We start from the raw sequence: 27,930 nt of genomic DNA, 5'->3' as shown, positions 1-27,930 counted from the left end.
CCAATACTGAATTAGACTAAAACTATTATTTAAAAGTATAAGAGAACAGAAAAAGTATACGAAAACTTATTACAGAACAATTTTTATTAATAAAAGCTTTAAACAAAAATCCGTAATTCCACAAACTAACAATGACTTGGCAGCATGCAAGTACTTCAGGCTGGAGAGGCATGTTTGTTCTTAATGAATTTATATATGCTAAGTCCTCATGACATTCGATTCCAAAATGTATGGATAAATTGGCTTGACATGATTAATAATTTAAAGTAAAATACAAACATAAGGGCAATTTAGACATTGGTTTATGTGTGTCAATTCAAGGGACCGGGACGCTCCATTAAAAAAAAAAAATCTGAGGTCAAAACGATCTTTAGGAAGCAACCACATACCTCTGTACATTTGAAGATCGAGGGCTAAAAATCCATTCCTGATGAACACCATTGAGTAAAGGATGTATAACATCCACCACACATCTGTTTCAAAAATGGCATATTTCCAAAATTATCCATTTCTTTACAAATAAACATTATAGTATTAATAACTACAGAGAAGCCATCAGAATGAGTTCCACAATATGCTAACTCTCTCGAGGCTTTCCTGAGCTCTGTCTCAAAGCATTTACTTTAATCCTGGGGCTTTAGAAACATCTTCTTTACTTTAACTGTTGGTTTTATGTGTCCATTTTCATCTTCTTCATAATTGGCACGGTCTCTTTTTTTGGCAAACTTTTTTCCAATTGTCCCCACCAAGGTCTCATATCTGTTAAGATGGTATGCAGCACAAGTTTAATTAAACAAACAAAAAAACAAGGGAGGAGTCAAGTCTTGTCAAGAATATTAAACCAAATAGGCAACGAATAAGAAAAATCAAAATGATGATTAAAATAAACTGATTCAGGGCGCCTGGGTGGCTCAGTTGGTTGGGCGACTGCCTTCGGCTCAGGTCACGATCCTGGAGTCCCAGGATCGAGTCCCGCATCGGGCTCCCTGCTCGGCAGGGAGTCTGCCTCTCCTCTGACCCTCCCCCTTCTCATGTGCTCTCTCTCTCAAATAAATAAATAAAATCTTAAAAAAAGAAAAAAAAAACTGATTCAAAATGTAAGAACTTTTCCATGAATGATTAAATTTTTCAGTTTTGTTTTTGCACTATCCTAAATAAACTGAGATGTGTATCTTAAAATATGTATTAGAAGCAGGACTGGACAAGAGCCCTCAACTGCCAGCCTCTGACAGGTATGAGCCCCCCTGCCTCCCAGCCCCATTTAGAGAAGGCAGAAAGTTATCTTCCCGCTGGGGTACTCCATGGAAGACTGTGGGGAAGAGGAGCACCCATGTGAGAGCCAGTGATTATAACGCGGTTCTGAGGTGACTGTTACCTTCTGGCCATTTCTTCATCTGACACATCGAGCTCCACTGCTTCACCTTCAACTTCTTCCCCTTTGTTCTTAGCATTCATCTGGAGCATTAATTTCTGAAAAATGTAACAATGCTTTCAGGACTGGAACAGGCTTATTAAAGAAACTGGTATCAAATGTATTTGAAGGTAGAGGAACAGAAGTCACAATCTACAGGAATAACCAAAATTTATGAGGGGGTTCTCTGTTAATACTTTCCTCCACAATGTGCCACGAGAAGTCAGCTGTGAATGAAAAAAATAATAAGACAAACCCCTACTAGAATGGACTTGCTATTAATGATTTTAAATTGTATTTTAGATTGTAAATCTTATTGGTTACTTACATCTAAATCAAGCACACTGCTAACACACTCTAGTGAGTGGGGGAAATAAAAAGCAAACTTTCAGATTTCCTCCAAACTTCCCATCTTTGAGCCAAATGGAAGAAAACTACACTCAAGAGTGATAACAGGGCGCCTGGGTGGCTCAGTTGGTTAGGCTCTGTCTGCCTTCAGCTCAGGTCATGATCCCAGCATCCTGGGTTCGAGTCCCACATCAGGTTCCCTGCTCAGTAGGGAGACTGCTTCTCCCTCTCCCTCTGACTGCTGCTCCCCCTGCTTGGGCTCTTTCTCTGTCAAATAAATAAAATCTTTAAAAAAAAAACCAAAACACCATTCTTCAGATTGATATATTAAAAAAAAAAGAGTGATACTAAATGCAGTTTTGGTGGTGGTGGGGGGCGGCAAATTACTGGATGGAAGGACTGGGAGGCTGGCTCTGCCATTATGGGGAGGACTGGCTTCATTCCAGAACACGAGGGTGGACAAAGCATTCTACATGATGTCCATGTGCCACGGTCTCACCTCCATTTCCTTTTTTTTTTTTTTTTTGGTAGTTTTTAATTTTATTATGTTATGTTAGTCACCATACATCATTAGTTTTTGATGTAGTGATCCACGATCCATTGTTTCCCTATAACACCCAGTGCTCCATGCAGTACGTGCCCTCCTTAATACCCATCACCGGGCTACCCAAACCGCCCTCCCTCCTCCCCTATAAAACCCTGTTTGTTTCTCAGGTCCATAGTCTCTCATGGTTCATCTCTCCCTCCAATTCCCCCCGCCCATTTTTCCCTTCCTTCTAATGTCCTCCATGTTATTCCTTATGTTCCACAAATAAGTGAAACCATATGATAATTGACTTTCTCTGCTTGACTTATTTCACTTGGCATAATCTCCTCTAGTCCCATCCATGTTGATGTAAAAGTTGGGTATTCATCTTTTCTGATGGCTGAGTAATATTCCATTGTATACATGGAGCACATCTTCTTTATCCATTCGTCTCTTGAAGGGCATCTTGGCTCTTTCCACAGTTTGGCTATTGTGGACAATGCCGCTATGAACATTGGGGTGCACATGGCCCTTCTTTTCACTACATCTGTGTCTTTGGGGTAAATACCCAGGAGTACAATTGCTGGGTCATAGGGTAGCTCTATTTTTAAATTTTTGAGGAACCTCCACAGTTTTCCAAAGTGGCTGTACCAACTTGCATTCCCACCAACAGTGTAAGAGGGTTCCCCTTTCTCTACAACCTCTCCAACATTTGTTGTTTCTTGCCCTGTCCATTTTGGCCATTCTAGCTGGTGTAAGGTGGTATCTCAGTGTGGTTTTGATTTGGATTTCCCTGATGGCTAATGATGATGAACATTTTTTCATGTGTCTGTTAGCCATTTGTATGTCTTCTTCAGAGAAGTGTCTGTTCATCTCTTCTGTCCACTTTTTGACTTGATGATTTGTTTTTTGGGTGTTGAGTTTGAGAAGTTCTTTATAGATTTTGGATACCAGCCCTTTATCTGTAGTGTCATTTGCAAATATCTTCTCCCATTCTGTGGGTTGCCTCTTTGTTTTGTTGACTGTTTCCTTTGGTGTGCAGAAGCTTTTTATCTTGATGAAGTCCCAAAAGTTCATTTTTGTTTTTGTTTCACTAGCTTTTGGAGATGTATCTTGAAAGAAGTTGCTGTGGCCGACGTCAAAGAGGTTACTGCCTATGTTCTCCTCTAGGATTTTGATGGATTCCCATCTCACATTGAGGTGGTTTATCCACTTTGAGTTTATCTTTGTGAATGGTGTTAGAGAATGGTCGAGTTTCATTCTTCTGCATGTGACTGTCCAATTTTCCCAGCACCATTTATTGAAGAGACTGTCTTTTTTCCATTGCATGTTTTTTCCTGCTTTGTCAAAGATTATTTGACCATAGAGTTGAGGGTCCATATCTGCATTCTCTATTCTGTTCCATTGGTCTGTATGTCTGTTTTTGTGCCAGTACCATGCTGTCTTGGTGATCACTGATTTGTAATATAGCTTGAAATTGGGCAACGTGATGCCCCCAGCTTTTTCTTTTTCAACATCTCCTTGGCGATTCAGGGTCTTTTCTGATTCCATACAAATTTTAGGATTGTTTGTTCCAGCACTTTGAAAAATGTCACTGGAATTTTGATTGGGATGGCATTGAAGTTACAGATTGCTCTGGGTAGCATAGACATTTTAACAATGTTTATTCTCCCGATCCATGAGCATGGAATATTTTTCCATCTTTTTGTGTCTTCTTCAATTTCTTTCATGAGTGTTTTGTAGTTCCTAGGGTATAGATCCTTTACCTCTTTGGTTAGGTTTATTCCGAGGTATCTTATGGTTTTTGGTGCTATTGTAAATGGAATCGTTTCTTTAATTTCTCTTTCTACAGTTGCGTTGTTAGTGTATAAGAAAGCAACTGATTTCTGTGCATTGATTTTGTATCCTGCCACATTACTGAATTGCTGGATGAGTTCTAGTAATTTGGGGGTGAAGTCTTTTGGGTTTTCCACAGAAAGTATCATGTCGTCTGCGAAAAGAGAGAGTCTGACTTCTTCTTTGCCAATTTGAATACCTTTTATTTCTTTTTGTTGTCTGATTGCTGTTGCTAGGACTTCTAGTACTATGTTGAACAACAGTGGTGAGAGTGGGCACCCTTGACGTGTTCCTGATCTTAAGGGAAAGGCTCTCAGCTTTTCCCACTGAGGATGATATTTGCTGTGGGTTTTTCATAGATGGATTTTATGAACTTGAGGAATATTCCCTCTATCCCTATACTCTGGAGAGTTTTAATCAGGAAAAGATGTTGTATTTTGTCAAATGCTTTTTCTGCATCAATTGAGAGGACCATATGGTTCTTCTCCCTCCTCTTACTAATGTGTTCTATCACATTGATTGATTTGCGCATGTTGAACCACCCTTGCATCCCGGGGATAAATCCCACTTGGTCGTGGTGGATGATCCTTTTAATGTATTGTTGGATCCTACTAGCTAGGATGTTGTTGAGGATTTTGGAATCCATATTCATCGGGGATATCGGTCTGAAATTCTCCTTTTTGATGGGGTCTTTGCCTGGTTTGGGGATTAAGGTAATGCTGGCCTCATAGAATGAGTTTGGAAGTTTTCCTTCTGTTTCTATTTTTTGAAACAGCTTCAGTATAATAGGTATTATTTCTTCTTTGAATGTTTGGTAGAATTCCCCAGGGAATCCAACAGGCCCTGGACTCTTGTTTTTTGGGAGGTTTTTGATCACTGCTTCAATCTCGTTACTGGTTATTGGCCTATTCAGGTTGTCAATTTCTTCCTGTTTCAGTCTTGGCAGCTTATAGGTTTCCAGGAAGGCCTCCATTTCATCCAGATTGCTCAGTTTATTGGCATATAGTTGTTGATAATAATTTCCAATAATTGTTTCTATTTCCTTGGTGTTAGTCGTGATCTCTCCCCTTTCATTCATAATTTTATTAATTTGGGTCCTTTCTCTCTTCTTTTGGATAAGTCTGGCCAGTGTTTATCAATCTTATTAATTCTTTCAAAGAACCAACTTCTAGTTTCATTGATCTGATCTACTGTGTTTCTGGTTTCTAATTCATTGATTTCTGCTCTAATTTTAATTATTTCTCTTCTAATGCGTGGCTTAGGCGTCGTTTGTTGCTTTTTCTCTAGTTCTTTAAGGTGTAGAGTTAGTTGGTGAATTCGGGATTTTTCTATTTTTTTGAGTGAGGCTTGGATGGCTATGTATTTCCCCCTTAGGACCACCTTTGCAGTATCCCATATGTTTTGGACCGATGTGTTTTCATTCTCATTGATTTCCATGAATTGTTTAAGTTCTTCTTTGATTTCTTGGTTGACCCAAACATTCTTTTTTTTTAAGTGGTTTTTTTTTTTGTTTTTGTTTTTGTTTTAAAGATTTTATTTATTTGACAGAGAGAGACACAGCGAGAGAGGGAACACAAGCAGAGGGAGTGGGAGAGGGAGAAGCAGGCCTCCCGCTGAGCAGGGAGCCCGATGTGGGGCTCGATCCCAGGACCCTGGGATCTTGACCTGAGCCGAAGGCAGATGCTTAACGACTGGGCCACCCAGGCGCCCCTGACCCAAACATTCTTGAGCAGAGTGGTCTTTCGCTTCCAAGTGTTTGAATTTCTGCCAAATTTTTTCTTGTGATTGAGTTCCAGTTTTAGAGCATTGTGGTCTGAGAATATGCAGGGAATAATCTCAATCTTTTGGTATCAGTTGAGACCTGATTTGTGACCCAGTATATGGTCTATTCTGGAGAAAGTTCCATGTGCGCTCGAGAAGAATGAGTATTCTGTTGTTTTAGGATGGAATGTTCTGTAAATATCTATGAGGTCCATCTGGTCCAATGTATCATTCAAAGCTCTTGTTTCCTTGTTGATTTTCTGCTTAGATGATCTGTCCATTGCTGAGAGTGGAGTGTTGAGGTCTCCTACAATTAACGTATTGTTATCAATATGACTCTTTATTTTGGTTAACAGTTGGCTTATGTATATGGCTGCTCCCATGTTGGGGGCATAGATATTTACAATTGTTAGATCTTCTTGTTGGAGAGACCCTTTAAGAATGATATAGTGTCCTTCTCTGTCTCTTATTACAGACTTTAGTTTAAAATCTAATTTGTCTGATATAAGAATTGCTACCCCAGCTTTCTTTTGAGGTCCGCTGGCATGGAAGATAGATCTCCATCCCTTCACTTTCAGTCTGGATGTATCTTTAGGTTCAAAATGAGTCTCTTGTAGACAGCATATGGATGGGTCCTGTCTTTTTATCCAATCTGCAACCCTGTGCCGTTTTATGGGAGCATTTAGGCCATTCACGTTGAGAGTGATTATTGAAAGATATGAATTAATTATCATCATGTTGCCTGTGAAGACGTTGTTTTTATAGATTGTCCCTGTAAATTTCTGTTGTAGATCACTCTTGGGGTCTTTCTCCTTTTATAGAACCCCCCTTAATATTTCTTGCAGGGCCGGCTTAGTGGTCACATATTCTTTCAACTTCTGCCGGTTGTGGAAGCTCTGCATCTCTCCATCCATTCTAAATGAAAGCCTTGCCGGATAAAGTATTCTTGGCTGCATGTTCTTCTCATTTAGTACTCTGAATATGTCTTGCCAGGCTTTCTGGCTTGCCAGGTCTCTGGATAGGTCTGATGTTATTCTGATGTTCCTCCCTCTGTACGTAAGGAATCTCTTCCCCCTAACTGCCCTTAAGATGGTTTCCTTGGTTCTAAGATTTGCAAGTTTTACTATTACATGCCGGGGTGTTGGCCTGTTTTCCTTGATCTTAGGAGGGGTCCTCTCTGCCTCTAGGACTCAAATGTTTGTTTCATTCCCCAGATTAGGGAAGTTCTCAGCTACGATTTGCTCAAATACATCTTCTAGCCCTCTCTCTCTCCACCCCCAGGGGTTGCAGTTCACCGGCTCAACCCCGGCGCACCGGGTTTCTGTCTTGGAGGCTGCAGTTCGTGTGTGCGCGACCGTCACTCCGGGTTTCTGTCCGGGGAGGGGGCTGCAGTTGGCGTGCGCGCGACCCCGCCGGTCTGGTTTTCCACCCCGGGGGCTGCCCTAAAGTTCTTTCCCGACGCTACCGGTCTGCGAGTCTGTGCCTCGTCTGCAGCGCGCGAGGCTGTCACTCACCGGCGGTGTAGGATCCCCACGTCCAGGCACCCTCCCGCCGCTGTTTATCCTCCGATATCTGCCCGCAGGATCATGGCTCTCTGCTTCGTACCTCAAAACCAACTGCCTGCGATATTCTGTTTGTAAAGATCCAGATCTTCTTACATCTCAGGCTGGTTTCATGGGTGCTCAGAGCGGTCTGGTAGTTATCCAGCTCAATTCCGGGGACCAGTTGAAATAGGGTCCCCTACTCCTCCGCCATCTTTCCCCTCCCTCCTCACCTCCATTTCTTTTTCTCACATTATTAACCCTTTCTTGATTGTTACCCTGGACAAAAAAATTCTTTTTAACGTACAATACCTTCTTTTTTAGCAAAGGCAGGATGAAGAAGGGAAAGCAGAAGACAAACCAGTTTCGATTAGCTTTTCCAACATTTAAAGGACTGAAGAGAAAATAATTCTGGGAATACAAGTTCTGTGAGGGCACAGAACTCAGTTTCCTACTGCATTTCCAGTGCCTCAAGAGGGCTGATGAACCTCAGGTACAGAATATTTATTGAATAAATAAACTCCATGCTGGGTGTCACTAAAGATACATAGAATACTAAAAACATGTTCTAGGGGCTCCTGGGTAGCTCAGTCAGTTAAGTATCCGACTCTTGATTTTGGCTCAGGTCATGATCTCAGGGATTGAGCCCCATGTTGGGCTCTGTGCTCAGTGCGGAGCCTGGTCAAGATTCTTTCTCTCCCTCTCCATCTGCCCCCTCCCCACTCTCTCTCAAATAAATAAATCTTTAAAAAAAGACTTCTGTAAAAATGTGTTCTAAGTACATCCTGCTTATAATGAAGTAAGTGCTCTCAAGTTGGTATCTGCTCTCAAGTTGGTATCTTTTCAAAACCAGGTATATATACCTAACCCTTCTCATATCTCATGACAGGTCAGATATGCAAGCCAAACAGTTCAAAACCTTTCCCCAGAGAGAACGTATTCAGTGTTACAGAGTAGCAGTCATGAAAGCCATCTTCTAAAAGCCTCCCACAACAGGATCCTTTTCCCAATGTATGAGACATACCCTAGAGTGCTTGCCTACCCCTAGCCCTAGTCTCTGGGTAGCACACACGCATCATCTTTGCTCCCTTGACTCCCCCTTTACCCCACTGCCTTCTCTCTTGGAAATCTAAAGCTTTAAGCAGGCTAAGGCAAGGAAAATACCTATTATAAACAAACACTTTTAGTGTTGACTTTGTGTAAATAGAACACCTTAATTATCATACACCCTCAAAAAAGGGGGGAAAAAAAAGAAAACCCGTAATCTTAAACTCTGGCGATTAACTTGGTTAACTGTGATTCTCTACAGGCATCCTCAGGAAAGTGATTTTCAGTCAGGGGTAGTTTTGCTCACCAAGGGACCTCTGGCAATGTCTGGATACATTTTTGGTTGTCACAACTGGGGTGTGTGTGTGTGTGTGCACATGCGTGTGTGCTCATGCGCACACTACCGGTGTCTAGTGGGTAGAGGCCAGGGACGCTGCTGAACATCTAAAAATACATGGGACAGCCCCAGCTACAAAGAATTATCTGGCTCCAGAAGTCAGTGGTGCCAGGGCTGAGAAACCCAGGCTTCAAGTGACAGTTATAAAACTAAGCTTTGTATCATAAACCTCCATTTCACTGGTGGAGTACCTGATAGGATGACTTTTAGTACATGTGCCAGAATTCTAATAAATAGTAAACGAAGGTCTGTGCTTCTCTACAAACCTGAACCAGGAAAATTCGAATCAACAGCTCATAAGGTGAATATTTACTTTTCAAACAAACTTTCCCAAAGGTTCATTTAAAAATCTATTTACAAGCTTGGATTAAAACCTGCCTATTGAAAAGCGGAATTACTCAATTTTTAAGTCACATTTTTCCATTAGAAAAGATACATTTATAGGTGCCAGAAAATAAGTTTTCATAATAGCATCATATGAACAAAATCCGGACGTTCCTGTGAAAGAGCTGAGCTGAAACTCTAAACTCGCAGGGCGCTGTTGGGGGGTGTGTGCTACTGTATTAAATCATCTGCTAACTCTGCTATAAAACCAGGCTGCAAGGGCTGCAATTTCTTTAAATAGCTCCACCGGTATTTCAAGACTTGTTATTTTATATATAATGAGAAGAAACAGTACCTGGTGGGAAAAAACCGAAACCCAATTATTAGCAGAAAGAATTCAATTGGAAAATTTTAAAATTTGAAGCAATTATATTTAATACCTCAACCTCAGGATTAAATCCTCTGAATGACATTCTTCCATAGAGAAGATCTTCACATAACAAGAAACTCTGCTCTTCTATTATGAAACACCTAAGTGGGAAAATAAACCAGTATTAATAGCGTGTCTACTTACAACAAAGCGCCGCAACTAAAAGTCAAGATTTCAAATGAAAATCGATCTTACTTAATGGTTCTTAGTAGAATCGAGTAAAAGTAAGGTAAGACTTCTAAATGCAGGGGTAGAAATAAAAACTGATTACCTTGGCCAGCAAAGCGTTAGATGACAAGAGCTGGAGGCTGCAACCTCGTCTAAATTCCACATTTAATTTGCGTAAATGCCTACACAATGCAGAGACCTAGACTATTTATAATAAACCTAGATTTTTCTAATCTGAAGCAGTTTCCTTGACGTTTACATCGCCCAACCCCACCAACTTCTTACTAAGTACTTATTAAACACTCTGAAATTGGAGTCCCAGGCAGCTTTAACGGTGTTTTAGCTGGAGCTCTTACTGTAAACAATGACTGACTTCAGCAGAGAAGGAATTTACTGAAAGGATACCAGGTATCTCACAGAATCACTGGGAAAGCTGGATGAGCAGGAATGGAAAATAGGCAGAAATAAGGGTAGCTAGGTCGATGACCCACAACCAAAACCATGAAAAAAATCTACCTAGTAAAAATGACGCTGCACCTGAGGGGGCTAAGCTCTGCACAGCTGAGGGCACTGGGAGGCCAGTGTTGCCCTGAAAAGGGGATGCAGGTGCGACATTTCGGTCTCTAGAAGGCAGTCTCCTCTGAGTCACCAGTTTATTACCCCAGTCCCAGGTGAACATATCTGACTACAGCCTGAAACCGTAAAACTATCAACCATAAAGCACACTAGGAAGGTAAATACGTGGCCTTTAGGGCTTCTTTGGCAGAAAGTAGACAGTACATCTTGTGTCAAGATTCACTCACTCACTCGCTCACTCACTCACTCAGCCAACACTTATTAAACCAAACTGTGTGCCAGGCAGTGTTCTAGAAGCTGGAGGGACAGCCTCGAATAAGAGTCTCTGCTCTCACGGAGGTCACATTCTAGAGTGGTGCCAAATGACAAATAAGAGATTTATATTATACAGTGGAAAAAAGTGAAGTAGGTTTTTTCACGCCTGGCTGAAAGAAAGCAGCTGGTACTAAACCAGTCCTCCTACCTAGGCCAACGATAAAATAGGACTAAATAAGTCCTATTTCCAAGTCAAAGAACAAGTCAAAGCACAGGGCTGTGGTGCCTGAGAGAAAAAAACCAAAGTAAGCTTTGGGACTGAAGGTAATGAATGCCCACCTTCCGACTGGAGGCAACTTTTAGACTGGAGCAGGGAGTGGGAGCCCAAACCGAGCCCAGTCTTACTGAACTGAAGAGACAAAGGAACTGAAGTTCGGGGCTGCAGAGGGGGCTGAAGTATAGGGATCAAGATACCGGAGAGAGGGGGATACTTAAGGAGATTCTGGGACCTGCATACATGGTCCCCTGGAATGTCTGGCTGAATTCTAGGCTATCCATGCACAGAACAAGTTCAACAGTGTCAGGGGAAAAAAAACAATTTCCAGAGAACAATTCCCTGGTGCATTAGTTTTCTAGGGCTGCTGGAAGAAATTACCACAAAATTGGTGAGTTAAAGCAACAGAAACTTATGCTCTCAATTCTGGAAGTCTACAGCCAGTTTCACTGGACCAAAATCAAGGTGTTGGCAGAGCCGCGCTCCCTCCAGAGGCTATAGGAGAGAATTCATTCCTTGCTTCTGCTGACAGCTAGGAGTACTTGGCTTGTGATTACATTACCCCAACCTCGGCCTCCATGGTCACACTGCCTTCCCTTCTATCTCCCCTTTATAAAGATATATGTGATTGTATTTAGGGTCCACCCAGACAATCCAGAATAATCTCCCCATCTAAAGATCTTTAACTTAATTACACCAGCAAAGTCGATTTTGCCGTATAAACTAACATAGGTTCCAGCGACAAGGACCTGGATATTATTTGGGGTACCATTTTCCAGCTTACCATACCTGAGAAAGAAAATTTACCCTAAAACTGTATGTTGAACAAATACAAGACCTTGCACAAAGGAGGGAAATGTCAGAGTTGTGTCTATCCAACCAAGCTGAATATCCTGTGACACTGAACAGAAAGGTCACACCTCAGGAGTAGGGCACATCTAGCAAAAGTCAAGGCTGTAAAACCCACTCCGACAAAAACAGGGACCAGGCTGATTGGCATGTAAATTAACTGCCTAAGGGAAAATTCAACACTTCATTAAGGAAGACAACAAAATCCAGGTACTCAGCAATGTAATACATAATGTGAGACACACAATAAAAAGTTGCTAGACATGTAGGGTAGCAGGAAAATGTGACCCATAAACCGAGGAAAAACAAATCAATAAAAAAAGATGATGGCATTAATAGAAAAGGACTTTAAAACAGTTACTTTTTTTAGATGGGGGTGGGGAGTGGGGCAGGGGGAGAGGGGGAGAGGGAGAAAGAGAGAAAGAGAGGGAGAAAGAAACTTAAGTAGGCTCCATGCCCAGCATGGGGCTCGATTTCACAAGCCTAAGATCATGACCTGAGTTGAAATCAAGAGTTGGATGCTTAACTGACTGAGCCACCCAGAAGCCCCTAAAAACAGTTATTATAAATATGCTCAAGGATTTAAAGAAACACAGGAATGTAATGAAGACACAAATAGGGAACCTGAATTAAAATATGGAAACTACGAAAACTCACCCAATAGAAATTTTACAACATAAAAAACAATATCTGAAGTAAAAAATTAGAATAGTCCTATATCAAAAAAACTGAATGCATTATTAAGAATCTTTCCACAGAGAAAACTCCAGATCCACATAGCTTCACCAATGAATATTTTTTTTAGATTTTATTTATTTATTTATTTATTTATTTGAGACAGAGAAACAGAGATAGCAACAGAGACAGCAAGAGAGAGCCTGAGTGGGAAGAAGAGGGAAAAGCTGGCTCCCTGCTGAGCAGGGAGCAGGGAGTAGGAAGCAGGGCTCCACACAGGGCTAGATTACAGGACCCTGGGATCATGACCTGAGCTGAAGGCAGACAAATAACCGACTAAGCCACCCAGGCACCCTCGAATAAATAAAATATTAAAAAAAAAAAAAAAAAAAAAGAAGTGTCTGCCTTCAGTTCAGGTCATGATCCTGGGGTCCTGGAATGGAGTCCCGCATCGGGCTCCTTGCTCAGTCTGGAGCCTGCTTCTCCCTCTGCCTGCCGCTTCTGCTGCTTGTGCTCGCACTCTCTCTCTCTCTCCCCCTCTGACAAATAAATAAAATCTTAAAAAAACAAAAAAACAAAAGAAAGAAATAGGCAGGCCACAAACTGGGAGAACATATTCACAATACATGTATCTGTTAAAGGACCTGTGTTCAGAATATAAAGAACTCCTACCTGTATAGAAGTATGTAAGCTTTATCAAGAAACAAAACAAAACCTTATACACTGAATTCTAGTTAATGATATGCATGTTTGCAACTTACTCTGAAATACACTAAAAATAAAATGAATTGACAGATGTATAGAGGGATGGATAATTACATAATATAAGATGCTAGAAAAAAAAAGAACCATCTCATTTTTAAAAATGCACAAAAGATTTGAATAGGGACTTCACAAAGGGAGATATGGAAATGCCAATAAGCACATAAGAGTTCTTTAATATTATTAGTCACCAGGAAAATGCAAATTAAAAATCATAATGAGATACCACTAGAATGACAGAATAGATAAAATTAAAAAGGTAACACAAAATGTTGGAAGGACGTGGGAAAAATCAGAATTCTACTTCCTTAGTGAAAGTGTAATAAAACGGTGCAGTTACTGTGGAAACCAGTCTGAAAGTTTCTCATAAAGTTAACGATATGCCAACCTTATGACCCAGCAATTCCACTTTTACTGAGGAGAAATTGTAAGCAGAAAGAGTTAGGGGTCCCCCCCAAAAGAAAGACAAGACATAGCATGACACCAGAGAAGTCTTTTTGGGCCCCAAGTTATTTTCTGGGATCTCTGCCCTACTTGCTCAAGCACACTTCTAGCACAACCTCCTAGGAGGTGTCGGCATCACAAAGAAACACAAAAACCTCAGTAGCTAAAGATTTTAAAGGAACAAAGAGAAAGCAGAAACTAACACTCTACCAGGCCAGGAAATAGCCTAAGGTCTTGCATCAGGAGCCCAAGACCCCGCCCCATCCAGTTCATACTAGCTCTTCGAGCACTCCCATGAGCCCTTTCGCCCGTCGAGAGACCGTTACCTCGGCTTCACTGTCAAGTTAGTCTCCACCCTCAGAGCAGCACAACCTTCATTAACGTAACAGATACGTGTATAGGCATGTTTTTTTACATATGCCTACACAACCTCCTGTCTGCCGTTACATGTGATGACAAAGCCCCCCCTTTCTGAATATTCATCCTAACCCTAAATAAAAGAAACCCACTCACCCTCACTTGGGAGAATCATGGCTTTGGAAGTTATTCCCCGTGATCTCTTTATCTGCTGCAAAAAGTTTCCTTTGTGGGACAACTCCACGCGGTTTAGTCCTTATTCCTAACTCAGCAAGGAGCGATGTCACATTAGTTCAGCTACAAAATGAAAACGATCTATCCAATTCATTCAAATTCTTTTTATCTAAAGAACTTGTCTTTGGCTGCTGTGTGAAAAGTGGTCTGGATGGGCTTCTTGGATGGATGACATCTGAGCCAAGTTCAGAAGGCAAAGAGGAACACAACATGAGGCCTGGGGAAGAACAGCTGCGGGACCAGTTAAAGACCCTGAGAAGGGAGTGTAAGGGGCCCACCTGAGAAACAGCGAGGAGGCCTCCATGACTGGGAAGGAGTGACAGAAGGGAGCACTGGTAGGAGGTCAAAAGTATTTTCCCGGTGACATTAAGATGTTGTCTTCTTTGGGGCGCCTGGGTGGCTCAGCCGTTAAGCGTCTGCCTTCAGCTCAGGTCATGATCCCAGGGTCCTGGGATCGAGCCCCACATCAGGCTCCCTGCTCGGCGGGAAGCCTGGTTCTCCCTGTCCCACTCCCCCTGCTTGTGTTCTCTCTCTCGCTGTCTCTCTCTCTGTCAAATAAATAAATAAAATCTTAAAAAAAAAAATGTCTTCTTCACTGTCGACACTCACACAGAGGGTGCAAAAGCAATTGTGAGTAAGAGCTCATCTTGGCATGAATGAAAGTAGGGACACCATACTACGCTACTGGTCACTGCTGGTTTTCAAAGTCTAAAAAAAGGGAAAGAAGCTGATAAGAATGTTCTTTTTTTTTTTTTTAAAGATTTTATTTATTTATTTGAGACAGAGAGAATGAGAAACAGAGAGCATGAGAGGGGAGGAGGGTCAGAGAGAGAAGCAGACTCCCTGCCGAGCAGGGAGCCCGATGCGGGACTCGATCCCAGGACTCCAGGATCATGACCTGAGCCGAAGGCAGTCGCTTAACCAACTGAGCCACCCAGGCGCCCTGATAAGAATGTTCTTGATGAAGCAGTAAAAAATTTATTAATTTTCATTAATCTTGCCCCTTGATTACACTTTTCAAAAATATTCCGCATGCAAATGCTAAGTACTTCTGCACAGTGAGGCATGACGACCATCTTGAGGAAACGCACTTGTGTGATCGAGTTCTCAGTTGAACTAGCCACTTTTATCATGGAACACTATAACTACGGTTACTCGGACTTGGGTACTTGGCAGACGTTTTTCTGAAAATGAATCAGATGAACTTGTCACTTCAAAGGAACAACTGACAGTGCTTGTTGCCAGTTACAAAATTCAAGCTTTCGAGCAAAAATGAGAATCTGAATAGCTTGTGCATGTCATCTTGGGCTTGAAGCTTCTCAATACTTAAAAGATTTTTCTGATGAACCCATGGTAATATTAATGAATATGGTTTTTGGTACCATATAAGGAATTAAGTTAACATTTAGAAAATCTATACAACTCACTGAACTAATATTTTCCAAATGAGAAATGCATGATGTTAAGAAATCATGCATGGATAAAGGATCTATTCCAAACGCAAGGTAGACTAATGATTATGAGAACTGTATTGACACTGTGAGATTCCCCACTGCAGTTAAAGAAACTACTAGTTACTGGGTTCTGGAGTAGTGTCAAAACATTATCTGAAAAGGCTATTATAATACTCCTCCCCTTGCAATTACATCACTTGTGTAAGGGCGGATTTTCTTTACGGGCCTCAACCAAAACAACAGACTACAACAGGCTGAGTGCAGACTTTAAGAGAATCTACCCAGAGAATCAACCCATCTCTGACAATACCAGACATCAGAAGATTCACAAAAATGTAAGATAATGCCTTTCTTCTCATTAACATTTTTTGGTCTTGGGAAACTGTTACTTTTCTTTCTTTCTCTTTAAAAAGGATTTATTTATTAGAGAGAGAGAGGGAGAAAGCAAGCACAAGCAGGGGGAGCAGCAGAGAGGGAGAAGGCTCCCCGCTGAGCAGGGAACACAATGTGGGGCCCAATCCCAGAACACTGGGATCGTGACCTAAGCCGAAGGCAGATGCTTAACCGACTAAGCCACCCAGGCACCCTGGGAAACAGTTATATTTCATGAAAAATGTGTTATTTATGTTAACAATAGGAGTCTGTCTTTAAAGTGAGCATTTAAAAAATTTTGTTGTAATTTTACACATTAAATATCGACATGAAATAAACCACACAAATAGAAGCTCTTCAGGGGTTCTAAGTAATTTTATAAAATGTAAATGATCCTTGAGCCCAAAACTTTGAGAACCACTGTTCTTCGGGTTCCTCTCTCCCTGGCCCTCTAGTTCAGCCAGCACCTCACTTCCTTCAGGAACCCCCTTCCCTGAGGGAGCCTAAATTGAGGCACACATTCTCCAGAACCTTTTGTTCAACCTTTTCCATAAGGTGTGGTATTCCCTCTCAATTGCCTAATCTTGGTCATTATCGAGTGCAGCTGATAAAACCTCATCCGTCTCCCAAATCCATCACCCTCGCAGGAAAGCACCATAACTACACGTTTAAGCACTCAAGACAAAAGATCCAGAGGCTAGGAATGGATGCACAGCAGGACCACTGCTCCAGTCAGAGGGCTTTCCCAGAGGTTTCCAATGACACAATAACTTTAATATAAAAAGGAGCATAGGTGCTTCCTTATCTACAAGCAGTTTCAATAATTAGGAACATTAATTAAATACAGAATTAGCAAAAAATTAAATATTCTAAAACTGTAAGCATTCTGTATTTTAATATCCTTAATTTTTGTTAATAAGGATCCATAATTTTAGAGCCAAAACACATCCAAGATATCATCTATTTCATCTATTTTTACAGATGAGAAACTACTGCTCAAAAAACAAACCAAAAAAAAACCAAACCCAGACTTGCCTTAAAGCCACAAATAACATGCATGGCAAAGCGGGGGAAAAACTCACTGTAGGGAAACAATTCTCTATGGATCTCTCCAGTGAATGAGACACGAAATGCCCTTTTGGTCTGGAACATCTTTTCAGGGATGTGTGTATAGTGAACCACTTTGAAAGGCAGAGCTATTGTCTTCGTTTTGAGCAAAGTGCAGACTTGCTTAATATCCAGTATAATAATGTCTTTCTTTGGGAGCTAAGGGCAAGTTGGCTTGCAGTCCCGTATTAAAGATATAGATTTCCTAAATTCAAGACTTCTCAGCTGTGATACAAATCTATTGTGGGCAACACATACAGGTGGGCCTCGCCACATCATCCCCCATGAGATTTGAGGGACACAGGGGAAATGATGCAAAAGAGATGCTCGTTCTGTTTGCTGTGCTGTGAGTAATGAAGTCCTTGTGTCTGACCCAAGAGTCTTGTACCTTCCACCAGCATCCATGAAACTGTGTCCAGCTAACCTATTAATTTGCAAGTAGGGTACAATCTCAGATCTCACAGTTCCCAACATTCATTAGGCCACAATATACAAGCACAAGAACATGGTAGCCAAATATACTTTTGAGGCAAAAGTATGGCAAAAAAGCAATTAAACTGGCTAGTCTCTGTACTGGGGCACATCCTTTGGAGAAAAATATGGCAAAAACACAGCACAATCTTTGATCTGTAAATTCTACTTCCAGGAATTTATAGCAAGCGTCTTCTATCAGGTTCCCCAGAAACAGACTTTGAGACAGAATTGTGTGCAGAAGTATTATCGGCCAGGGCTGTTTGGGAGATGCCCCTCTATGGAAATGAGGATGGCAGGACTGGGCAGGAAGAGGTGACCTGCAATGTGGCTACACTAAGGCCTCAGCCCCTATAAGGAGCTCTGGAGGGAGGGGGGGAGGCCTAGAAGGCCCCACAGGTGTTCCCAGTTGAGGCAAAGCAGTCCGTCATCCCCCTCACAGCTCAGGCACTGGCTAGGGGTAGCCCCCCAGGGAAGCTGTGGACTAAAGGCCCTAATGGGCCTCGCTGAATTACGGGGCGATATGACAGACATCACAGATGGCAACCTCTAGACTTCCAGAGCATATACACAGCGAAGCCTCCAATTTCAAAGAGAGCAGTAACCCTCTGGAATAATTCAGATACACCAAGGAAAGACCACAAACACAAAAGAGCAAGAAAGAACGGGCAAATTTCGTAATGTCCAAGTATAAGGCAATACACGTGCTGGCAGTGTTTATCGTGCTTTGGGCCTGACCTGCTGTGGTAAAGGCGTCACATACCTTAGCTCATTTACTTCTCAAAACGTATGCGACAGATGTTATCATCATACCCAATACGTAGATGACAAAAGAGGAGTTACACACCATGTCCAAGGTCACAAGTAAGCAAGTGGCAGAGCTGGGCATCAAACACAGATCTGCCGGATTCCAGAGCCCATGCACTTAATTAACTAATCCATTCCTCTGGCTCCCTATTTGGGGTGTTAAAAAACACACACCCTGAAGAAATAGCATCCATTTTTCTCTCCAGATCTACTTCTCATTATCTCCCCCCATTCTGTATCCTGGGAGGCTGATTTAAATGTTACACATGGAAGGGGTCCTTTGCAGTCTGGAACCAGGCTTCCTTCCATGGGATTACGTCAGGCTGGCTGTGCTCTTTTATGAAGATAGCAGCTCTTGTAAGATGTCTTCAGATTCAGTAACCATTCCCTCCCCTTGACCCTCTGGGCCTGGAGTGGAAATTACTCCCCATGCCCCATAGGTTATGCACCGTCCCTGATGGCCTCCCTGTGCCCTACTCTGTTATACTCTCGAATTACCCAATTTGACACTGTCATCTTTTCCTGCCAACGACTTAATCTAATATACACATCTATACACAAATAGGCACTGAATGGTGGCAAAGGTGTATTATTTCTTGCTAGGGTCTGACTGCTTGTATCCCCCACAAAATACATATGTTGAAATCTTAACCCCCAGAGATGATGGTATTAGGAGATGAGGCCTTTGGGAAGTAGCTGAAGTCACGAGGGTGGGGCCCTCATAAATGGGATTAGCACCTTACAAAGGAGACTCCACAGAATCCCCTAGACCTGGGGTGCCTGGGTGACACAGTTGGTTAAGCCTCCAACTCTTGGTTTCGGCTCAGGTTGTGATCTTGGCATCATGGAGATCGAGCCCTGAGTCGGCTCTGTGCTTAGCATGGAGTCGGCTTGAGACTCTCTCTCCCTCTGCCCTAACACCCAGCTACCTGCCCTGCTCTCTCTCAAATAAATAAATAAATTCTTAAAAAAGACAAAAAGAAAAGGAACCTCCCCTCCTAGCCCCTTTCACCAGGTGAGGACACAGTGAGAAGCTGCTGGCTATGAACCAGGGAGACAGCCATCACCAAAACACCACCACAGTAGTGCCTTGATTTTGGATTTCCAGCCTCCAGAACTGTGAGAAATAAATTTCTGTTCTTTGTAGGCTACCAAGTCTGTGGTATTTTGTTATAGTAGCCCAAAAGGATGGGGACATTTGCCTCCCAGGAAAGGAATCTAAAGGTCATTTTTCTGGGAATATGTTATGTTGGGGGAAAAAATACTGAAAACAAGATAGAAACCATCTTGCCCTTCAATAACAATAAGTAAAAAAAAAATCTGGAATACTTTGTGCAAGTTTAGTCAAGGCATAAAATTAAATTATAGATCCTTACCAGTAATGGTCCCTTCCTACACCACCCTGCTCCCAAATCCACACTGTCTCTGGCTTTGTCTTCCCCTTCCTCAGGGCCACCTTGCTTCCTCCGAGAAGCAGCAGAGAAAAGCAAACAAAGAAGCAAGTAGAGAAAACAAAGTACCTTCCTTCCATATCTTTGGTGGGGCATGCTTTCTATCTTTAGGGAAGGATATATAGCCTTCCAGAAAAGATCCAGAGAGGTCAGCCAAATGAACAAAGGAATACAACAAAAACAAAACAAAAAAATTATTAGGTAAAGAAAGGAAAAACATAAATGTGCCTGAATAAGCACATCTTCCATCATCTGACAAAGTTGAAATAAAACTACCATACCACAGAGCTCACTAAGATAAGAAAAGCACCAAGGAGAAATGGTAGCTTTAAGAATTTAGATAAAAATCAGGGCGCCTGGGTGACTCAGATGGTTAAGCGTCTGCCTTCAGCTCAGGTCATGATCCCAGGGTCCTGGGATTGAGTCCCGCATTGGGCTCCCTGCTCAGCGGGGAGCCTGCTTCTCCCTCTGCCTCTCTCTCTCTCTGTCTCTTATGAATAAATAAATTAAAAAAAAAAAAAAAGAATTTAGATAAAAATCAATGGATGATATGAACCTATCACTCCTTCATTCAAAATTATTTCTCAAGCACCAACAACGCTTAGAGGTGGAAGAGAAACAGTCTAGTATGGTATCCAGCATTAGCCATGACCAGCTGGCTGACTCTGGGCAAGTTACTCTCTCAAGCTTCAGATTTCTCAGCTATAAAATGGATGGAATGACAGTAGCCAGCTCCTAAGTCTGCTCTGAGGATTAAATAACTAAGAGATTTTAAATGCTTAGCTCAGTTCCTGGCACATGTTATAGACTCAATAAATGTTAGTTAAGGTGACTGGTATTAAAAGCAGTAAAAATTAAAAAAAAAAGAAACACTCTAAACTCTTGACTTGCTTTTAAGAACTCTACTATTCAAACAAAACTGGAGAGGCCTAAAGTACACACCTTCCAACTTAATCTTCAAACTTAATGTGACAGGGAGCATACCGCAGATTCTCATAAAAGCTCCCCAGTTATTACCAGAGATGAATGGGCTAGATTGCTTTATTCATCATAGAAAAAGAACAACGTTATAAATGAGGGCCAGTAAAAATGTATAAATCCAAGTAGAACTTATATAGATTTAATAATTTTAGAAAATTATTTGCAAAGCTAATTCAAGAAACTGAAGAGATACTATTTTATGGGCTTTGTGGTCACTGGAACGATGAGTCCCATTTATAGGGATTTCCCTCTGAAGGCCCAAAGCATCATTAATATAATTTCTAATTAACCTACTCTTTTTCTTTAAGCTCTGGCAAATCCAAATACCAGTGCTCTTCACTAATGATTTTCTTTTCTTCCTCTTCTAGTTGTTTCTTGGTCTCCGAGTCCAGTCCCCTTTGCATGAACTGTCAAAACAAAACAAAATCAGTGTCAGCAACTAGTGTTTTCTCAACTTAGAGTTGAGGAAAACTCAAATGACTTTATTCCTCCATGTGCTTTCCCCCATTTCTCCAGGAATACTATCTCAGGGGTGAGGGTGGAGGTGCTGGGACCAAAGCAGCTTAGCTCTGCCCTTGAGAACGTCACACCAGACTAGCAGGGAGCCCACTAGGGCACACAAAAAAGTAATGTGGACTTCCTTCAGAAGACTTCGGAAAGATCTTTACTGTACTTTAGTTTGTCTAATTTAACAAAAACAAACAATAAAAAAACTGTATTAGGTAAGTAGCTCATAAATGTTTCAGTTTTACATAGTAGCCAGTGGGGAAGGGCTAAGACAAAAGATACAGATCAGGACAGGCAGGTAGAGACGGAAAGTGAGAGGAGCAGAAATAGGAGAGACTCAATACTTTCTGAATCTCTTGATGACCCACGGAGCCCACTGGTCTCTGTACCTGCTGATCTTGGTCTGGAATGCCTTTTCTCATGCTCCTCCACCTGGGCAACTCCTAGCCCTTCTGATATATAGGAAAAGCTACTCCATCTCTGTGAAATCATCTCTGACACCTGCAAGCCAAACTGGCATTTCTCTCCTAGATGCTTCATATGACATCCTGAAACAGTCTCACCACTTTAATTTCTTGAGCACCTGTCTCTTCTGAAGACCCTGAGGGCAGGGACTTTGTCTAGATTGTCTCCTTGCTCAGTTTCAGCGTGATGAATGATATGTAGTAAAGGGTCTGTAAACACAGAACAAAGCAAAGCTGTATCTATAAGCCTGCTCTTCACGTGTATTTGTCCTCTGAAAGGCTGATTACCTCTGCGGCTGCTCTTTATTCTAAAAAGTGCAGAAGCTCAACTCAAAATAGGCCAGTAGAGAAATCAGCAGTCTAGCTGCTAGTCTCTTCCCTCCATAAACAATATTTCCTCCGGGGACCAGTGAACACAGCAAAATGATAGAATATTAATAAGGAAAAAATAAATTCAGAAAACATCCAGGAGCCTCCAGAAGTTAGCTCTAGAATTTCACTAGTTTCCATTTATCCTTCTTTCTTTCCCTTGTCCAAGCTCTGTATTACTTTTCCCTCCATTCCAACCCTTCCAAAAACACAAGCACTTTTAGGCATAAGGGCTTTACCAATGAATACTAAATGAAATGACAAAACTTGAAAAACATTTACAAATAAAATACAGTGATAACATACAGTTCTGACGAGGATGTGGTGTGATTGGATCACTCATACCTTGCTGGTGGGAATATAAAATGGTACAACCTCTGCGGAAAACAGCTTGACAGTTTCTTATCCAACTAAACATGCACTTACCATACAACCTAGCAATTGTCCTCTTGAGCATTTATCTCAGAGAAATGAAAACTTACGTTCACTCAAAAACTCATACAGGAATATTCTCAGCAGCTCTATTTCTTAATAGCCAAACACTGAAGACAACCAAAATACTCTTCAACAGGTGAATGGTTAAGTCCTATGATAGTTCCATAGAATGGAATACTAGTCAGCAATAAAAAGGGGAAGGAGCTATTGATATCCAACAACTTAGATGGAACTCAGTGAATTATGCTGAGTGAAAAAAAGCCAATCGCACAAGTTTACATATTGTACAATTCCATTAATAGAACATCTTTAAAATAACAAAATTGGGCGCCTGGGTGGCTCAGTCGGTTAAGTGTCTGCCTTCACCTCAGGTCATGATCCCAGAGTCCTGGGATCGGGTCCCGCATAGGGCTCCCTGCTCCTCATGGTGATGAAACAGTTTTGTATCTTGAATGTGGTGGTAGTTACATAAATCTGCACATGATAAGCTGTATGGAAAGATCACACACACACACGAGTAAAATGGTGGTTCTGTGAATTGTACCACTGTCAATTTCCTGGCTTTGCACCGTACTCTAGCAATAGAAGACAGGGAGTGAAGGGTACATAGGATCTCCCTGTACATTTTTTGCAACTTCCTGTGAATCCATCATTATTTTAAATAAATGTAAAGGAAATGTTTACACTCTATCTAAAGTGTTTTGTAGTCTTCATCCTTTTACCTGTGTCTCTATCCTCACCCAGGAAAGAACTGGCAGTTTCTGGAATGCATATCCTGTACTTCCCAATCTTTCTGCCTCTGCTACTCAACATGTTTCCATTTTCTACCTGGCAAAATATCCACTTGTAAAGGCCCAGAGCACATGTCCTTTGGGCCCTCCTGACTGTTGTTTGGCCAAGCTCTTCACCGACCTGTTCCCATAAAAGAACATCTTTCCCTACGTCTAAGAGCCTTATAAGCACTGGCTTATTGTTCATTATGTTTCTTCTGTGTCTCCCAAAAGACAGAGATTCTGAACAGCAGACTATGTCTCTTGTTCATCTTCTATTACCAGTACTCAGGCTGCAGCAGATATACAAGAGTCATCCAGATATACAGGCTCTGCGCTGAGCAGGGAGCCCGACCCTGGCCGACCTGAGCCGAAGGTAGATGCTCAACTGACTGAGCTACCCAGGTGCCTCAGCACAAACCTTTACTGAACTCTTGTATATCCACTGCAGCCTGCGTACCAGATGCACCAGTGCTCAGCGGAGAGCCTGCTTCTCCCTCTCCCTCTGCTGCTCCCCCTGCTTGTGTGTTCACTCTTTCTCTCTGTCAAATAAATAAATAAAAATCTTTAAAAAAACAAAGTTTCTCTGAATGTAAATCCAGACTTGTCTTATTCTCCCAGACTCTCTTTCTTGGATGGTTCTTTAAACCCAGATGCCTCATTTCATCACTTATATTCTTGGTGATACAACTCACCAATCCTACCCAACTGCCTTTTTATCTCCTATTTTTAGTCAAGTAAGTATTATTTATGGCATACAAAATAGCTATATATGTCTGTGTGTGTGCGCGCACGTGTGTGTATTCTGTACACATGGAAAGGCTAGAACACCCTATGAATACGAATCAAGCAACTCCAGATTTAGCAATCCAATTCTCCTGACTCTACAGCATCTAAGAACTCTCTATTAAAGCTTAGTGATTTGGCTTTACTCACAAGTGAGGGCCTACAGCAGGTATCACAAATTACAGTCCTTAGGCTGGACATCAATTGCTGTAAATAAAGTTTTATTGGAACAAAGATATGCTCATTTGGTTCTGAGCTACAATGGCAGAGGTGAGTACGTGCAACAGTGACTGTTTGGCCCACAAGCCTAAAGTGTTTATTATCCGTCCCTTTACAGAAAAAGTTTACCAACTCCTGTCTTAAGAGCCCCAAAGAGCTAAAATCACAAAGAAGTCCCCTCTCTACAGTCATTCCATTACACTGACAGAAATACCACCTACATCCTTCACTTTTTTTTTTTTTTAAGATTTTATTTATTTATTCATGAGAGATAGAGAGAGAGAGAGAGAGAGAGAGAGAGAGGCAGAGGCAGAGGGAGAAGCAGGCTCCCCGTGCAGTAGGGAGCCCGATGCGGAACTCGATCCCAGGACCCTGGGATCATGACCTGAGCCGAAGGCAGACGCTTAACCGACTGAGCCACCCAGGTGTCCCCATCCTTCACTTTCTACTTCCCATCAGGATCACCCTCCAGTTCCCAACAGGTGACCAAGACAGAGGATTTCAGGTACACTTGAAAACAAATGTATTATTAAATTCTCAACTCTCAACTCTCTGAACAGCTACAGTTACACTGGATACAGCAACCTAATGCAGTGCTCCACTCATTCTCACGGGACACTCTTCTATCTGTATATATATTATTTCCTGCTGTCCTGCCAATAAGTTCTTTCTCATCAATGACTGAAGCTGCTAACCCAACTAGAAAATCTGTGTAATGTTTCCCCCCCCCCCCTCCTTTGCTTCCAAAGTCCTGTTGAGTCTTCCCCCCACTGGGGTAGGGGTTGATACTTTTAAGGTAACTTCTTCCTTCCTAACTCTTTAGTCAGATCTTTGGTCTGAGTCCTAATCACTCAGGCACATCTTCATTTGATCTGCCTGCTTTGCTAATCCAACCCAATTCTCTGATTATAAACCATAAGTCAAAAGAAGACTCTGTTGGGTAAAAATTCAAATTTTGCTAATATGTATGAAAGAAGTACCTTAGAAACCATAAGTTACATGATTCACCCTACACCCTCACTCACCCTATTCATCCCTAGTTACACCCTGGCTCAACTCCAAATCTGGCACACGCAACACTTACTCTCCAATCTTTCCGAACATTATTTATGCCTTGCTTCCTTTTTTCTGGAAATTATTCTCTAAACATGACATCTAACACTGTGCTGTAGAGTTCAGCGACAAGCAGTACAGAGTAGTAGTTAAGAGCAGGGGCTCTGGAGCCAGATTGCCTGAGTCTGGTTCTGTCTACACTACTTGCTGGCTGTGTAACTTTGGGCAAGTTACCAACTTGTCTGTTTCAGGGCTTCAGCTCTAAGAGAGGTGTAATAACTGTTAACTACCTCAGAGTTATTAGGTGGATTTTATGGGCTGATATATGCAAAGCACTCAGAACAGCTGTCTGGCACCTACCAGAAACTATAAATGTTTGCTATTCTTCTTCTTCAAGTTTTTAAGGCCTGGTTGTTTCCCATGTTTTAATTTCCGTATTCCTTTTTATCTACCCTTGTCTTTTTTTTTTTTTCTTTCCCACTTTGAAATTATTTGTGAACTTGATTCGATTTAGAATCTAAACATCAATTTTGCTTAAAGTCCAGGACATTCATTTTAACTGTTCAAATTCTACTCCCACTGCCACGGCGACCAGATCATCAGAACTTCTAACTTGCTCTTTCTGAACGCAATTTTGTCCCTTGTTAGGTCTTTCTCTCACCAGTGTGTTCTCCAGAGGGCAGTTAAAGTAACTTTGAAAATTAAAAAGGACAGCTAAGATGCTGTTACCCGTGCTCAATCGCTTCCCCATGCTCACAAAATAAAGGGGAAAAAAAAAAATTCTTAATCTGGCCTAAACTTCCTCACGTGGCCACGAGCTACTTTTCCAGGCCCACTTTGTGCTACTTGCCTTCCGGACATGCCGAATTATCTTCAGTTCTTGGAAATCGCAAGGGATCTCTTGGGTTTTCGCGTCTCAGACCTCTGAACCCGCTTTCCCCTGGGTTTACGCTGCCTGAGGCCACCCTCCCACCTCCCCTTCCATCTCTACTTCCCACAGAAGCCAAGTACGCGTCCGGGGCTTCCGACGCTCCGAGCACCACCGCACTCAGTGCCACGGCATCCTGCTTGCTTTCGTGTCTTCTTCCTATCCCACCGCAGGCTGTCTGAGGGAATCCGCCGGATGTACAATCCAGCCCCCAGCGCCCGAGGCAGAGCAAGCGCTAAGTGAATGAATGAATGCCCAAGCCGGAGGCCCTCCGCGGCTTCCCTGGTGCCCCGGCGCGTCTGCCGCGGCGGCCCCTGCCAGGTCCGGAAGCCCAGGTACCCCTGTCGCCCGGCCCGCCCCCCGCCGTCCCCGCACCTTCATGCGCAGCAAGTTCTTGGACAATTTCGTCTTGCGCTCGGCCGCCATATTGGCTCCTGCTCGGAGCCGCGCTCCCGCACTCGCCCCCGCTGCGCACGCCCACCGCCGCGTGCGTCGTGGCGTCGTCCCGCGCAATCCACGTCGCCCCGCCCCGTGGCCCCGCCCCCGTGTCTCGCGCCTTGGCGCGTCCCGGGATCTCGGCGCGTCACTTCAGGGAGCCCTCGCCTCCCGGAGGAGCTCGGGGTAAGGACACGCAGGGGTGAGCGCCCCTTGACGAGGGGAGGGGCACGTCCAGAGCGGCCTCCTTCGGAGGAGGCCCGAGCTTTGGCCCCTGGGAGCGGCCGGTGGCGAGTCCCGCCGCGCCTCGCCGGCCCAGCGGAGCTGGTGAGACCTTTGAGGCGCTCGCCGCACCGTCCCGGTTGGACCGCGTCCGACACGCGTTTGCGTCGCGGACGACGGGCTTCCCGGCCCCTGCACCGCGGCCCGCGTAGCCGTTTCTCCCACGCGGAGGACCCTGAGGCCCGCGAAGGCTGCTCCGCTGGCCCGGGAGTCGGAGGGAGGGAGGGAGCGAGGGAGGCGGGTGCGGACCCGGGCGGCCCGGGCTCCGGAAATGCGGCGGAAAACCGTGCTGCCCTCCCCGTTTGCGGCCGCGTGGCGTCTCCGACTCCGAGGTCCTGCGAATCAGCCCGAGACGAACCCGCCGGCGCGAGGACGGGCGGCCCCCTGGCCCAGAGAACTGGGGAGGCGGTGGCTTCCGTGCTGCGCCGCCCGCCCGAAGACGACGTCCACACCGTTGGCAGGGGGGCGGCGGGCCTGAGGCCGTGCCCGCGGCTCGCTGCCCCACGCCGCGCTCCTGGCGCTGGCTGACAGCTCGGGACACTGTGTTGTCACGTCCTTAGGGACCCTGAGGCCCACGGAGGGAGGGGAGGGCACTTACGCGTTCGCGCAGCTGGTAAGTGTGAGAGCCCAGAGCCAGAAAACTTGGTGAAGGAAAAAAAAGAAGAAACCGTAACCCCGCCCCCCCAAATCGTGGCCCTGGCCTGGCAGGCGTTCTCAGTGGCGTCCGTAAAGTCATTATGATACGGTAAGTGGTTACTGAAGCTCGCTCATAACCAAGTGTGAGACACTGGGCTCCAGCCGTGCACAAAGACACGCGACCCCCC

General features: G+C 43.3%; 2 protein-coding genes across 5 annotated transcripts in view; one reads left to right on the top strand and one right to left on the bottom strand.

Moving 5' to 3' along the window:
• Positions 1 to 66: 66 nt before the first annotated feature.
• Positions 67 to 26,897, bottom strand: MPHOSPH6 (M-phase phosphoprotein 6). Of its 2 annotated transcripts, none has more exons than XM_045890674.3 (5): positions 26,765 to 26,897; positions 21,153 to 21,265; positions 9,632 to 9,722; positions 1,376 to 1,470; positions 67 to 759 (listed from the first exon to the last, which is right to left on the bottom strand). In XM_045890674.3, the coding sequence occupies exons 1-5, from the start codon at positions 26,813 to 26,815 to the stop codon at positions 624 to 626; spliced, it is 486 nt and encodes a 161-aa protein (XP_045746630.1). In that variant the 5' UTR covers positions 26,816 to 26,897; the 3' UTR covers positions 67 to 623. The 2 variants fall into 2 exon arrangements, with proteins under 2 accessions (XP_045746630.1, XP_064436928.1); XM_064580858.1 differs by lacking the exon at positions 26,765 to 26,897 and adding an exon at positions 26,312 to 26,684.
• Positions 26,768 to 27,930, top strand: part of CDH13 (cadherin 13) — a 1,446,671-nt gene continuing 1,445,508 nt past the window's right edge. For 2 of the 3 annotated variants that reach the window (XM_045890672.3, XM_064580857.1), the window contains exon 1: positions 26,911 to 27,010. Coding sequence is in view for 1 of the 3 variants with exons in the window: in XM_064580856.1 (XP_064436926.1) it covers positions 26,769 to 27,010 (242 nt within the window). In the remaining 2 variants the exon portion in view is untranslated. Of the gene's footprint in view, positions 27,011 to 27,930 lie in introns of all 3 variants that reach the window. The other variant, XM_064580856.1, reaches the window with a different exon arrangement.

Source organism: Mirounga angustirostris, unplaced genomic scaffold (genome assembly GCF_029215605.1).
Source record: "Mirounga angustirostris isolate CCGP_5_RB_7025 unplaced genomic scaffold, mMirAng1.0.hap1 SCAF_16, whole genome shotgun sequence".
Taxonomy (NCBI): Eukaryota; Metazoa; Chordata; class Mammalia; order Carnivora; family Phocidae; genus Mirounga; species Mirounga angustirostris.
This window is presented reverse-complemented; position numbering and strand designations above follow the sequence as displayed.

Excerpts from the sequence above, each read along its gene's own strand:
- MPHOSPH6 (XM_045890674.3), bottom strand. The coding sequence starts at position 26,815 with ATGGCGGCCGAGCGCAAGACGAAATTGTCCAAGAACTTGCTGCGCATG. Across the intron at positions 9,723-21,152 it reads CCAGAGCTTAAAGAAAAAGA|GTGTTTCATAATAGAAGAGC; the intron begins GTAGGTTAATTA and ends TTTCCCACTTAG. Across the intron at positions 760-1,375 it reads GATGAAGAAATGGCCAGAAG|ATATGAGACCTTGGTGGGGA; the intron begins GTAACAGTCACC and ends CCATCTTAACAG.